The sequence below is a fragment of the Plectrocnemia conspersa genome, unplaced genomic scaffold (assembly GCF_051122295.1).
Source record: "Plectrocnemia conspersa isolate PC_06_02 unplaced genomic scaffold, ASM5112229v1 ptg000012l, whole genome shotgun sequence".
NCBI lineage: Eukaryota > Metazoa > Arthropoda > Insecta > Trichoptera > Polycentropodidae > Plectrocnemia > Plectrocnemia conspersa.
The window spans coordinates 9,725,959-9,742,482 of NW_028277176.1; the positions used below are offsets into that span (position 1 = coordinate 9,725,959).

The 16,524-nt window shown below is 30.5% G+C and overlaps 1 protein-coding gene across 2 annotated transcripts in view; it reads left to right on the top strand.

The window, feature by feature from the left end:
* The first annotated feature begins 2,289 nt into the window (after positions 1-2,289).
* Positions 2,290-16,524, top strand: part of LOC148228151 (uncharacterized) — a 130,557-nt gene continuing 116,322 nt past the window's right edge. The window contains exons 1-2 of one of the 2 annotated variants that reach the window (XM_088199160.1): positions 2,299-2,724; positions 12,260-12,298. In XM_088199160.1, the coding sequence (XP_088055286.1) occupies positions 2,577-2,724; positions 12,260-12,298 (187 nt within the window). In that variant the 5' untranslated portion in view covers positions 2,299-2,576. Of the gene's footprint in view, positions 2,725-12,259; positions 12,299-16,524 lie in introns of both variants that reach the window. The other variant, XM_088199159.1, reaches the window with a different exon arrangement.

The window sequence follows — 16,524 nt, forward strand, 5'->3', positions numbered from 1 at the left end:
AATTATGGAGCAATGTGCAAGCTGCAACATCTGCATGTACTTCTTCTTCCACTTATTTTCCTCTTAGAAATGAATCTGCGTAGTTCTAAATCCTTTATTAAGTTATGTTTGGATTTGAGCTGCAAATAGACGTTCCGCAACAGTAAAACTGAGTTTCATGGACATTTTAGAGCAGCATATAATTTTACTAGCACATCAGTTAAATTATATTTTCGCTAGTAGAAATATGGATCTACTGATGAAAATGTATTTGGACTTCAGTAGTGAAAGCTTAACTTCACTGAAAAATATACAATCACTGTAACATTTATACATCGCATTTAAATAAATTATGATAGTTATGTAAATGTATATATTAATACGTATGCAAATGTTATAAATCATATAATATTACTAGCACCAGTCAGATAAAATCATATAATTTTACTAGCACCTGCCAGATAAATTATATTTTCACTGATAAAAAGATATATATCTACTGGTGAAAATAATGAGCGGATTATTGCTCACACTAAATATTGCTCTCACGGTTAAAGAAAGTGATTTAATTTTAATATTAATAGAACACAAAGTGAACAAAAATAAATTATTTTAAATAAGATATTATATTAATAAATATTCATATAAAATGTATTAAATAAATTTACCTAGTTTTACAATATAAATCACTGGGTTAAATAATAATGTGGCGACAAGGATTTTTTTATTTAAAAATCGAAAGTATATAGGTAATTTTAATGTATGTACTTTTTATAACATTAATATTTTTTTAATTCAATTAAGTATTTAGTATTTAAAATTAATTTAATAAATATGCTGCGACTTACACATACGTGTTTTTTTCGAAAATACTTTGTATCAATTCGTTTATATCTATAAATACTTTTAGCCTTCAATTGAAGGCTAAAAGTATTTATAAATAATGATAACATTTTCTATAGGAGGTTTTTGCCAACTTTTTTTCTACCCAAACACAGATAGCATACTCAAAAACGTAACTATAACAAATTGTACATTCACGTAGTTATCCATTGCACCTGTAAATAATATTATGTTAAATAATTAAAATGTTGTGTATTATTTTTATTTTGCTGAGTGCATTATTTTTAGAATACATATGTATATTGAGGAAATCATAAAATTATATAAAAAATAGTGTATGAATATTTATTAATTTCTTAATGAATAAGTTGAAATCATTTAAGTTTTTTAGCGCCTGCTATATAAATTATATTTTTATTAGTAAAAATAAATACCTACCGGTGAAAATGTATTCCGATAGAATTACACTGAAATAACATCTTAAAAAATATTTTCAGGATAGATTCGAAAGTGTTTTTTGTAGTTTTTTTTATGGATAACCGAAGAATTTGTGGTTTAGAATCAGAGACTTCTTTTCAGTTTTTTTGGGGGAAGGGTCTTACTTTAGCCAGTCATTGGTCGTTTTTTAATATTTCTATTTTATTAAGAATATTTTATATTTAATTAAAATACATGACATGACCAGTGTCCCCCCCCCCCCTACGAAAATACCGTCCTTGCTTGTGATGTTTCCATGCGAGCAAACCGGTGAAAATGTATTCCGATAAGATTTCATTGAAATTACGTATTTAAAAAAATATTTTTGGTGTAGATTCAAGTTTATTTTTTAAGATCTTCTTTGAGGGATAACCCGATATTTTTTGGTTTAGAATGAGGAAAGTCATTCTAGATTTTTCCAGGGGGGGGAGGCAAAATTTGTTTTTTTTTCATATTTCAATTTGATTAAGATTCATAGTATTTCAAGAGGGGGGATTGTCTTCATCTGACCCCCCCCCTCTCACTAAATGATGTCCCTGACGTACATATATCCATATGTGGGATTGCTCATAAATTATGTTTATAACAAAAAAGCTACTTTAAATTTCCCGGATTCGAGACTCGAGCGCGAAAGATAAAGCGTATTATGTACATTATATGCGAAAGAGGCTGCGAGGCGGCGAGGGGGCGGACGGCCGTAAAAAAGAACGAGACGAAAGCCCTTTAATAAACGGCGTAAACGGCGAAAGCGCGCGATGCGATATATGCGAAAGAGAAAAAGTGGCGGTGCGCGAAATATAAAGAAAGACGAAGAAGAAAAGCTAAAATTCATATAAAACGTATAAAAAGGGCGTGTGGGGTGGCGGGGGAGAGCGGTCGGTGGGACAGAGGCGGGGGTGGGGCACGGCGGCGCGATTGGCGGAGGAGGCGGAGCCACGCCCCCGTCCCCCGCCCGCGAACCGCCACGTGCGCGGACACCCGCGCAGTTCGCTCTCGACCCTCGCGCCGGTAGCACAGTCCGCGTTGCCCGCGAAGCATGCGCCGCTAGGACGACCGTACTCGCGAAGACGACACTCGGCGTCCTGGCCGAGCTCGAGCTGGAGCCCGAGGTGGCGAGGCGGTGGCCCCAGCCGGCCGACTCGCCGAGGCGGTGCAACAACAACAACCTGCTGGGTCTGGGCCTTTGGCTCAAGTCTCAAAGCTCCTACTTCGACACCCCCAAGTCCGACTCCGAGGAGCGCGACAGGGAAAAGCCCCAGGAGTCTCAGCCCTCTGGGATGCCCATGCTCGTGCGCCGACCGGGCCCCGAGGGCGATCAGCCCCTCGACTTCACCATGTCCAAGTTCGGCAACGGAAGGCTACTCATGCACCAGACCATCTATCGGATGTCGCCTTCGCCGTCCAGCCCGAACAGCCCGCCTCCAGGTTTGACGTTTCACCCTTACTACCTACCCCTCGAGCGTAATCGATAAACGGCGATCAGCTGTGCGCGACGTTTACTATGCCACCAATTAGACATCCCTTATGCCTCAAATATTCTACAATACATATCCCTTGTAACACTAAACATCAAAATCGTAGATCCTATTCTTTAGAGTCATATAAAATACAAATATTTTATTACATAGTATAGAATCAAAAAAAAATTAGAATCTATCAACTAATTGTGTATATTTTTATTAATTATAAACTGTATACAACTAATTTAATATACGTTTCATTGTTTTATATTTAAATTGCATACATACTAAATTATTAATCTAAAACACCTGTCAAAAATCAATTGTAAAAGAAAAATTTATCAATCATCTACTAACTGTGTATATGGAAACGATTCAATTTCAAAAAATAATAGATTAACTCTAATTTGTTTACAAGTAATTAATTCATCAGAAATATAATCAATTGTTTTATATTTAAAATAAATACGTAAATAAAAGCAAAACATATGAATTCTATATACTGTCTGACATATGAATTCTATAAAAATATTTAAAACTATGGCGTTGAAATTGTAAAACAATAGTTAATTAATCAACAATATGTTTGATTGTTATATATTTAAATTAAATATGATTATTTTTTAAAACATAATCGATCAAATTTCGTTTGAATCATAAAAAATCCAAAAAAATTGCGTTTTAATAATCAATAAAGAGCACCTGTTAAAAAACGAGTAAATTAGAAAAATGTTAAAATTGATATTAGTAAAACTATGACTTTTAGTATATATGTATCTACTATTTGTATATGTTGATAGCAATTATACTCATAAAATATAAAAATGAGGCAAAAATAATGGGTTAATTCAAATTTGTAAAAAGTAGTTTAATTAATTGTTTTGTATTTTAATTCAATATATAAATAGGATCATTTCAATAAAATTGATTTAAATACCCTATAAAAAAATTAAATCAAATATATAAATAGATATGCATGATTATTTTTTAAAACATAAACAGATTCCGCTTGAATTAAAAAAAATCCAAAAAACAGCTTTTTAATAATCAAAAAAAGAGCACCTGCTTAAATAGGATTGAATTAGAAAAACGTTAAAATTGAGAGTAGTAAAAATATGAGTTTTAGTATAAATTTATATATAAAATAAATAATTGAATAATTCCAATTTGTAAAAAAATAGTTAATTACTCAGAACATTTCAATACTAATAACTTTATTTTTAAATTTAATAAAAATACGCCACAACAAAAAAATATTTAAATCAATAGTAGCAAAACTATAATGTTTAGTTGTGCATATTGATACTAATTAAATATATATAAAACATAAAAATTAGTAATTCATAAAGTAGCATTTTTTTAATGATCAATATATTTTATTGTTTCATAGTTAAATTGAATATATAAAAAAATATACTACACCTACATTTGATTCAATTTGAATTATTAATAAGTTCAAAACCATTATATCCCATAAAACTTTTTACTTAAATTTACTAATTATCCTGCAACAAAACAATATTTAAATTATAATTAGCAAAACTATGACTTTTATATATACTAATTATATATATAAAATATAAAAATTAGTAAATTGCCCAAAACAAAATTTGAAAACTGTAGTTTATTAATCAGTTGTAATATTGATCGCATCATAATTAAAATTAATTTGTGAGTAGATATTCCTAATTATTTAAACAACATTAATTAAATTCCACGTGGATCAAAATAATTTTGATAATTGATAATGAAAACCTGCCTCAAACGATGCAATTACAAAAATATTAAAATAGCAAAACTATAACTTTTAGTAAATAAATCTACTAACTGTGCTTATTGATACTAAATTATAAATAAAAATTTAGGAATAAAAAAATCCAACTTGTAATCGAATAGTAATTAATCAGCAATATATTTAATCGTTTTACACTTAATTTCAATACATAAATAGATTGTATTATAAATAAGATTAAAACAATGCCTTTAAATATAATAATTGCTAAATAACCGTTGAAAAATATTTTAATATGACTATGACTTTAATACCTATCTAGTAATTGTCGGTATTGATACTAATTATATATAATATAAACATTAGTAAATTACCTAAAATAAATAGAATAATTATAAATTGTAAAACGGTAGATTAATAATTAGCAGTATTAATGATTGTTGAATAATTACTATTATTATATAAATATAGATATTCCTAATAAATAAAACAAAAACAATTCCGTCTCAAAACTTTTTTTAAGTAATCGATAAAGAAAACCTCTAAAACGATTTATTAGAAATATATTTAAATTAATAGTAGCAAAACTATTGAATAATTTAATTTATTAATCGGAAATATATTTGATCTCGACAGGTTTCCAATAAATAATAATTGGCAATTAATAATTGGCAAAGGTTTTGATACACATATATCTACTATTTGTGTACATTAATATTAAATAAATGCTATATATCAGATTACTTAGGTTTTCTAAATAGATCTAACAGTTCACTTTAAAAATCAACACTGAAATGTAGCGCATTAAATTTTGCCACGCGATGAAACCGTCAATTTACTATTTTCAACCCCAATATAGCACAAAACCCTTCGTAAGTGTTGACCATTGTCGTCGTGAATAATTACCGCCCACACCCCTCGAACGTAGTTCTATTCCATAATACAATCACAATGAGGTCGCATTCAAAGGGACCATTATTCCCTACGCTGCTGCCGCTGACCGGTGCTAAATAGAAAACTGCGAGCATCTCCAGATGCGTTTTTGCCCAACAATGACTACAAAATTATAAGCACAAACCCATTGGAATTAGGCAATAAAAACTAGAGCTTTATAAGACTGGATTTATGTAGTAGAGTAGTAAAAATCATCAAAACCCATCATAATTGACGCAGTACCGGATTCGAGCAATAAAAACTGGAGCTATCAACTCCTTCGAGACGCGTTCTGGACCAACAATGGCCGCAAAATTAAGCTAAAAACCTATCGATTGACACGCGGCCGGATTTGGGCAATAAAAACAGGAACTACCACCTTCTTGCGAGGGTCCGCGCGTAATGCGAACCGTAGGGTTTCGACCCTTCTCTTAATCGGCTCTAGCGATTTGCGCGCGCGAAATCGATTCATACGAGATCTTCTTCGTTTTGCCACTTGCTCAATGAGAATTATTGCCAAACGGTTTCGATTCAGGTCGCACGCGTATACATACACATTATATATAATATAAAATTGCACAATATTGATAAGTTTTTTTTTGCACACTACACAATAGTAATTGCGAAGAGCGAATTAGCCTCGTTGCTTTGGTTGCAATTTTAATTATGATTAATTAATGAGCTCTATATAGTGCTCACGGAGAACCGATATAGTTGCTCAATAGTTTTAAAATTAGGTTCTAGTAGATCAAATCTGCAAGTTTGATTGGATAAATAAAACAATCGAGATCTCGGAACAATTTTCTGTAAAAAAGCATCGTTCGCAGAAGGCCGCAACATAAATTTCAGGACCTAATTTAAATTTTAACCGTTTGATTGTTGCGTCAAAGCCGCCGGTGAATATTTATGAGCTTTAAAAAATTACTACAATTTTTTTCATCAGCTAATATCGTCCTTTGTATATAAAAAATAACCAAATTAGTGAGATGCCATCGGAGCAATCAAACTGCTACGAAAACGTAGTGGGAATCTTGTTACAATATTGTTAAGTGGGTTCAGAACCCTTGATAAGTATAAAAAATCGGCCGAGTCATCTCCAAATTACACAAATCAACGTATGTGCACTTTTACCGTGCGACTTGTCGGGATTTACCGATTTTTCTTGAACGGGTAATTCAAAAGTATGTACAAATTGCTCCCATTATGAGCGTGCGAGCTTTTGAGTGTATCGATGTATCGAAACAAATTTGTTAGTATAAATTAAGAGTCGGCATGAAATATGAACAAACACAAAAGTGCTCAACGCGGCGATGACAGCTTAATCTATCATTCACATAATAAAAAGACAAATGTACCTGACCATGGGTCTATCATAGCCGGATAGATTGTTTGATACAGGGGTCACAAACTGGGGCTTTTTTATTTGACGTCAATCAACAGCAGCTATTGTGTATTATGTAATGTAATATTCGATTTCATAATTCACAATTGTTCCATTCAAATAACATTAAAATATAACCCTAAAAAATAAACAGGGTATGAATTTTTGTTCAATTGACTAGTTATAAATGTGCAGTAGAATATTTAATAAAATAATAAAATATATTTATATTAGATGATTTCATACTCTGAACTAGTTTTAAAATAAAGTATTGTATTAAAAAAAAAATTAAATTTTCAAAAATGAAAATGGAATAAATGTTTATTTCATATAAATTCTTTGAAAAATTAAGAAAATACTGATTTTTATTCAAATGTATGTTTTTGCTTTGAAAAGAGTTAATGAAGGAGCACTTGCCCTTTCAAAGACAAATTTTTCAATTTAAATTTCTTGATTGTTTGTGAAATTAATTAACAATAAGTTCTTCTTGATTATTTAAATATGTTATTTTATTATAATATAATAAAAAATCTAGTTAGTTATCTAGAAACATAAAATGTGCAATTCTAATTTTTAGCAATACGTGTTTATATTTAAAATTATTGTTGTTTTTATCGTAGTCTGCTATACTTGAGATTAATGGGTTAGAGTGGTTCTAAGAAATATTTTTATATTATTTTTCGCTGTAAAATTACAATGTTTTTTATCTGTTCTTCAAGATTAGTGAAAATATGTATTGTAAATTATTTTTATTGATTTATTTTGTATGACTTGTTGTGCTACAAGTGCAACTCCACACCTAGCAAGCGTTAGTTAAATGAGTTTAAAATATTTATTTGTATAATAATACTTATTTAAATTAAGCTGATCATTATAAACGAATAAAACATATTTTTATTCACTATTAAAATAATATAAAATATTACACTACACACGCATTAAATGACTTGTACAATATTCATAGGGGAAATAAATAAGAGGCGCTCGCGGCTCAAGCCAGGCCGACCCCTGGCCGGACCCGTGAGATAAAACAATAAGTGTGTGAGAGAGTTTCGTCGGCGGCAGCTTTCGGCTGAGTCACAGGCCATGGGAGCTGCCTCCCAGCTTCTGGGACGTCCCAGCATGTATAAGCTCATCCGAACTCAACATAATTTTGTGCCATACCGTCACCGAGGGTACAACCTCCCAAATTATCGAAAAAAGAGACCGTTTAACGCTTCGACTTGACAATACAGTTGGATAATGCTGTGTTTGCCTCAATATTATAAGTATCAAATCTAATCGATTTACATAAGATTCTCGAGAAACGAAACCCTGAACGTATAACGAATCATAATTATGCATTGCATTTCTCACATTAGCGACGCTCTTTCGGTCTTTTCGGGCCCATTGTCTTTGATGAATGATTCTTTTCTTATTCTCCTGCTTCTTTTGCCCATCTTCGCCGTTTTATCGCCGCAATCGTACAACGAAACTTTCGTACGGCCCGATCACTTCGCGATAAAGCCTACGAATTCGCCTACGGAACAATGAAATAATAAATTTTTAATATTCACCCCCCGCAATTTTGTGCTCAAAAAGTAAGATAAAATAATTATTTATTATATTACTCGACGGGCTAATTATAATATTTACATTCAATTAGAAACATTCTCATAAAATAACCTTGGTACATTTAAATCGGCGGCTGTTGTAGTAATTGAAACTCATAGAATTTTATGCGAAATCTAAATATATTTGAGCGTTCTTAGGTTATATTTTTTTAAAGATTTTTTGCAACAAAAATTAACTATACTAATCTCCTTGTCGTTTACTATGATTTACTATCGTTAATAGTTATTTAAAAATCTATTAATAGAGAGTTTTATTTAATTCAATTTTATCACAAATGATATAGAAATACTCTTAATAAAAGTGTTTAATAATCTTTGAAAAAACCAGTATTAGCTGAAGATAACAATTATTGTTATATTATTTAAATACATGAATAATTCGGGAGAAAGAGTAAATAAATATAACCTTACTCCACATCAAAGCAATATATTTTTTTGTAATTTTTCAAATAATATTTTTTAAGGACACAATAACAATAAATACGCAATATAAATATATTTATACAAATTTTATTAAGGGTGAGATATCTGGGGTCCTAGAGCGCAACTGAGCAATTTAATAAAAAGCAGATGTACATATTTGGTATTAAAGAGAATACTTTTATTTTAATCAAAATCCTAAAGAGTAGCTATATAAATATTGTTTTAGGTTTAGGCTATTTTTTTACTTTTACGTGAAAATTACTTAATAATTACACTTCTCTCTCACTGTTCTGATACATATTATATTTATGTATGCTTTTATGAAAGAATCATAAAAAGCTTCTAATAAAAATTTAACTTGAAAAAAGTAAAATAATTAATATAATTATTTAACTTTTGAAAAGAATGGTTCTTAGTCAGTGGCGTAGCTATGGTGGGGCGGAGGGGGCGGGCCGCCCCGGGCGGCACTTGCTTGGGGGCGGCATATTCGCGATGGAATCGTCTAATGTGGTTCTTAACCCTGAATATACTAAAATTTATGTAAATCTACGAATAGTAAGTGCTTAACAACAATCAATTTAATATTTTTGAAAATGCTGATTTTATGACTCTGCAAAAAATGTATGGGGGGGGCGGCAATTTTAAGGATTGCCCCGGGCGGCACATACCCTAGCTACGCCACTGTTCTTAGTACAGCTAAATAATAAAAGTTTACCAGTGCAATTTCAATACTATTAATAAATTTTAGCATAATACTAAATAGTGATGGCTTTTTAAAATAATATATTTCTTCGAATCTTTACAACTTATGCGATAGTATTAAAAATAATATAACACGCCTTTTATGGTAGTTTTTAAAATTGATGAAGAAATCATGATCGAAACATTTGACGTACTAAAGTTCGATATTTCATAAGCGCCGGCCTAATACAGTTAATTCCATAACTAATAAACACGCGAATAGTTATCAGCCTGAATCGATGTGGAAGCCAAAAGAGTTAACGTTATATTTTACAATATAATAAATCACACATCTACAATGCTTAGCGCCTGATAAATGTTAAATTCGACAGATTTGGCTCGTAAAATCAATCAGATATAAAACGATCCATACACGTTTCGTATCGAAAAGAAAACCGACAAATATTTATAATAATAAAAAAAAACAATCTCGCTATCGTAGAATTTTCACATTTATATAATTATAGTACCGGAGGTCACATAAGAGGTCAGCCGAAACGGGATGCACATAGAAATTATCTTCCGAACGAGATCACAATCTCATTATTCGGTTGCCAAATTTATATTATGTAGTTTTTTATGGTTGCTTTATTTATTGCACTTTCACTAGGAGGCGTGCCATACTCGTGGCTATATTATACCTTAAATAATCACGATCTTAAGACTCGGATTGATTCGTTTGTCTAGAAATTTCTAACGATGCGTATAATCGATTAACCGGCGGAGATTTGTTTTATCTGACATTCAGATGAATATCTGCGTGATTCAATTATTTTTTAAACGCATGCATAATCTAGAAAGCGTATGTATATATATAACAGCTTTAGATGTTCTATTTTCTAAGAAATTTCAACCATCAATCGCACATGAAGGCATATGGTAAAACGCATAATTTAGCAAAGGCTAACAATAGAGACACGCGTATGCCACATCATAAATAACCCCATTGACACCATCTCAAAGGTATATACTGTGCGTATTTGCTCTGAATCCTGATTCTTCTACATGTATGTATTTTTTTATTCACCTTCCAAAATCAGGTAGACGCCAAAACTGCACGTTTCCTATATGCGTTTTTACAACCATGACACAGTGGCCCTAAATCCATTATCGTTTTCTATTTATGTATGCAGTGTGTACCTATATGTATATACATTGATATCGAATCCGAGAATGCAGAATGCTGATGGACCCCTATTATTTCGCTAGCCTCCACTCTCCGCATGCCCATTTATTATTTCTTGGACCTTTGAATATTCATACCCTTAAATAATAATAGGTGTTCTTTTTTTTGTGGATATGCATATCCACCCACACACAGGTAGACAGGAAGAACGGTGCAAATTGCTGTTCTTCTACCGCTATAATATTATACACATGTGCCATATATTTTATAATTTAATTGTGGTTAGGTTATGATAAAATATATAACATATAATTGGATCTAATTTATTATTAATCAATACATTGCAACGCAAACTCGCTATTTAACACCTCAATTACACTACGTAACAACTTACTTTCATGCAATTTATACATGATGATTAATCTTCATTAGTGATAAAAGCATATAACTAACATGAGTCGCAATGTAGAATGTATACCAATAGATATTAAACCAACGTGAGTTGGTTCGTGAGGCAAAAGTCAGATAGCAAACGTTTACCTGGACCAACTTTAATTTATATTTATTGCTTTTTTTGCATAAGCTCCTGCGTGTGTGATTTTCTTTGTAAAAAAATATCACCGCATCTTTACAGTCAGATAAAAGCTTCCTTTGCAAGAATTGTCTGAATCTATTGTGCATATTTTTAGAAATACTTGCATTCTTTGAATTTTTATTATTATGTTATTATAAACAATAATTTTCGCATGCTAAAATATATGAAAATTGAGTATTCATAAGTGTGTCGATATTTCATAATTTGATAAGCATCGCGATGGTGGGATAAAAATATTACGAGACGTGCATATTTGTATAGTTAAATGAGCTTTGTTTTACGATCGTCGTAATGTATTTTTTTTCTTCATATATTCTCAGAATCGTAAAAAGTTATGATACAATAAAATTATAACATTTTTTGTACGTGTAAATTTGCATAAGATCTTCCCTTTAGCAGCCGGTTAATCTCATCGCCTTCCGCGAATCTCGAGCCAATTCAGCGAACGTCTTATGAATGAGTTAATTTATTCCTTGATGTATTTGGATTCATTCAAAATTTTTTGTTGTAATAGAAAAGTATTTCCGGTAAACGTTGAAGGTTGGACGAATCGGACCGTGAATACAAAAAAAATATAATTTATTCACACGAAATTGAACGAATTCTATATTATAATAAAACGACGAAAAAACACTAATCTCTATGGCAAAAACTTCTACTTTGCCTTTGAACATGATTCGCTTCGCAATAAAAAGGTTTACATTATACTACAATATATTAGCTAGCGTTGAACTTAATCAATCTTAATGTCATGATATTCATTAAAATATTGTATTATTAGCATGAACCATTAAAGTGACACGGTAATTATTTTTTTAATTGTGTTACACACTGATGTGTCGATACGATAAAGCGACATATACATATTAAAGGTCAGTTTGACGCCATTATGGTATATTACAACACGTCAGATCCGATCAATTGATTGCATAAATATATATTTTTTTACTTTTCAGATGTCTACGAACACTCGGCAATAAGAGAGAAGCAATATAGTGAGTTTATCGTCTTATTTGTATAGAAAAAATATGCAAGGAAAGAAAGGTCCTTGACAAAAAAACTAAAACCGTAAAAGACCGTTATCCTGGAATTGCATCCGTACTTTATTTTGTTGTTTTATTGCTGCAATATAACGGGAAGGGGCGCATATTTTTATTTCATTGTCAAAAGCCGACAAAGAGACTTTCTTTTTAACGGTTTTTTCGCCTAAAAATAAATCACAAATTTTATCTGGAATCTCGCAGCGTAGATTGAAACAACTCGTTCACACCTCAAGAGCGTTTATTGTAATTTTCAATGAAGATATTAAAGCATAATTGATTTGAATATCGTGACTGGCACCGTGACTAATTAAAAACTTCTGTTTTGCCATCCTAATGACTGCGGATCAGTTTTATCTGCTATAAACTCCGAGATAAACTCGGTGTGAGCATTCTATTAAATAAATTGGACATATATTAAATCGGACACATATTCTGATGTGCCTCTCACAGTTCTTCTCGCTTATGACTGTTATCTCAAAATTTAAAGATCTGATGTAAGAAAATTTTACACATCTGATTTCAAGCGCCTAATTTCAAATTACCTTAAAAATTTATTTAAAGTAAATATTAGTAACTTTTTTTATTTTTAATGATTTTTACGCGTAGTTTTTGCGCGATTGCAGACAGAAAATCAAAATAAATAATTGAAACATTATTTTTGAAAATTGAATAAAGTCACTCTTTTGACAAATCCAATGCATTTCTACAAAACATACTAGTAAAAATACATAAAAGATTGAATAGAAAATAAAGTATTGTTCCCCTTCGAAGCGATGAATTGTAAATGTAAAAAATGACTTTTCTCAAGGCTTTTTCACTTTATTACGGCTATTATTCAATGTTCATTTTTGGCTTTCTCTTATTCCAAACAAATCGCTGTAAACGAGGGGTAGCTTCCCCTATGGAATATTTTTAAAATATCTCCACCCTCACTTACTCTCGAGAACGATTATCGTCCATGTTCTTCGAAAATATTATAAATAACATAACCTAATTTCACAACATGATAATTGAATTTGCCACATAAAAAATAGTATCTAAGCCCAAATCGTAAAAAGCACCTGCCTCACTCACAAAAAACATAATTAAGCACAAAGTGAAATTTAAAACAGGTGTATCCTGATTTCGGTGATGAGTCTAAATTATTCATAATGTTTTTTACTTATTTAGACATATTTAGACATTGTTCGACGCTCGCAATGTAAAGGGTCACGCCAACCTGTTGCCGCCGTTAATAATAACGAGAAAGTTAAACGCATTCATCATTACACCTGCGTACGAGATGTTTAACCTTTAGCGGCTTATTGTTCAATTTCGTTCATTGGGGTTGAAAATTAACAAGTTGTTCGTATGCGAAGCAAATTTCGCCTCGCATAATGACGCCTTAAAGGTTAGTAGGTCGCATTATCGGTTATTATTTTATTTCATTTTTTACTTTTAAATGGAAAAGGGTGTGCGTTAATATGCTTAATGCGTAATTGTACATATACGCATATATTACTAGTATTTATTTTCTAAACTTGAGTAAAAGCAAATAGAAGATAAGCGCTAATTGAAGGTAGAAAATTTCCACGTCGATGATAATTTACTTTAGTTTTGTTGTGACGTATCGATCGTGAGAGTTATAATCTCACAACGTGATTGAGAATATCGATACGGAAATGCCATTCATGAATTACTATATATATATAAAATGATCAATAACTCATATAAAGTTAATTGGTCATGATTAGTTACTAAAACGTGTCAGATATCGACTAATAATTATTTAAACGCAGTATTAAAACCATATATTTTATTTGCTTTAATTAATTTAATTTGTATGAAAATATAATTTTGGAAAATAATTTTCATTTAAGTTATATTTTAACGCATTATTTACAATTCTTTATTAAGCATATTTTGTGTCTCAGTATATGCTATTTCCTTAATTAGTTTAATCTACAATTTGTTATAGTTATCTTATAAAGAAGATTTTCGGTATTTAGTTGAAGGAAAAAAAAGCATAATCATTATTTTTAAATCAACTAGATTATTTACCGTGCATAAGTGATATATATTTTATTATCTTAGCTTAAAATAATTATGATACATATTGTTGAAATAAAATTTGTATTTAAACAAATATCAATAAATAAAAAACCTCTTATTTTATTTTTACAATCTTACTAATCTTATAAAATAGTATTAAGCCCGTTAAAAGATTAATGAAAAGTGCATACAGGTTTCTATGTTTACTACTAATAAAAAAATAAAATTCGGTCATAATATATATTGTATTTTATATTTAAAAAGTCTGTATCTAAATATCTATTAACAAAATAATATATATGTATTATTACACTCGCAACTTTCCTACCTTACTATAATAATATGTACAGAAATCACAGTCAATGTATACTTTTCAACAAAAGCATTTGATTGATCCCGTCATACAATTTTAAGCTATTTCATTATATTACCGATAATCACTACATACAAGTCTTTCTAAGGTGCTTATTTGATGATACCGATTCTTTTTCCCGATCAATGCAGATGTATTTTTATTGCTGTGTCCTGCTTTTTAAAAAAGCTTTGAATGCAATAAATATAATTTGTCACACCCTTATTGTTTTTCAAGAAACTGGCAATGGTTATAGATTTTATAAGCAATAATATTTGTAAGGAGTTCTTAAAATATTAGAAAAAAATGGTTCTTAGATTGCTTACAATAATATTTTTAGCATATTTTTGGCAAATTTTTCTCTACTTAAATAAATATAACTGATTGTATATTTACGTAATTAAATAAATAGCAAGACACTTTAGTTAAATTATATATCAATAGCACACGCATAGAGCATAAATATTAATTAACTAATACCAAACACAAAGAAATCCGAACAAATACTTGCATTTCTCTAAATTACATTTAAATTTTTTTAGGTACTCTGAAGTACCATTGGTTGACAATCCATAACAATAAATTTACACAATAGGGTGACGACCCATTTAAAAATATTTACGTGGCTCTGATTTTAGTGTAGTATTTCACGTATTTGTACAATTACACAATGATAAATAAAAAAGGTTTTCTAAAACAATAAAATACTTTCACTATACCCCAGAGTTTATTTTTGTAAAAAAATAGTCCTGGAGACATTGATTCTAAAAATCATGTAAATTCATTTTTGAATAGTGACGAAAATAATGTTGTTTTTTATATAAACGTTTAGTTTAGTTAACATTTATATAAACGTTATACGTTAAAAGTTGTTAATTGATTTTTTTCCTTGAAAAAATCAAAGATAAAATGAGACTAATAATAATAAAAACATAAGATAAATGCATGAAAAATTACAAAAACAAAGTTTCCACTGACTGTGATTTTAAAATTAGGTATAGATTACCTTTTCACTATTACAAATTAAATTACGCAAATAATACATTATGTGGTGCATTTAAATGTAGCCATTATCTCTTAAATTAAAAAGATACCCTTTTATTATGACACAGTGGCGTAGCTATGGGGGGCGGAGGGGGCGGGACGCCCCGGGCGGCACTTGCTTGGGGGCGGCATATTCGCGATGGGATCGTCAAGTGTGGTTCTTAACCCTGAATGCACTAAAACATATATAAATCCACGAATAACAAGAGCTTAATAATAACCAATTTATTATTTTAAGAAATGCTGATTTTATGACCCTGCAAAAAATGTATGGGGGGGGCGGCAATTTTAAGGATCGCCCTAGGTGGCACATACCCTAGTTACGCCACTGGTATGAAAAGAGTATCGTATTACTACGAATTACTCAATTGTAACTGAATAATATATTATCTAGTATATGGTTTAGGGAACTTTTTTCCACTTTTACCCCAAAATGCATTTGCTTAGATCAATATTACCCTTGACTTAAATAAGAAAAGTAAAAATAAATTATACACAAATTTATATGAAGAATATGATTTAATGTAATAATTATTTTTCTTCTTCAGGCTTTTAAAAACTTATATTATATAAGAGCAGCAAAATCTATACCTTTTGCTATCAAAGCAATTTGAATATTGTTTTCGGAGCTCATTTTATTTCTGTGCTTTATTTGTATGTTCATTAATGTAAACAATCCTTATTTATATAGATTGATTGTTAATGCACAGATTTAAAATATGAGAGCTATTGACAAAAAAATTTGAGAGAT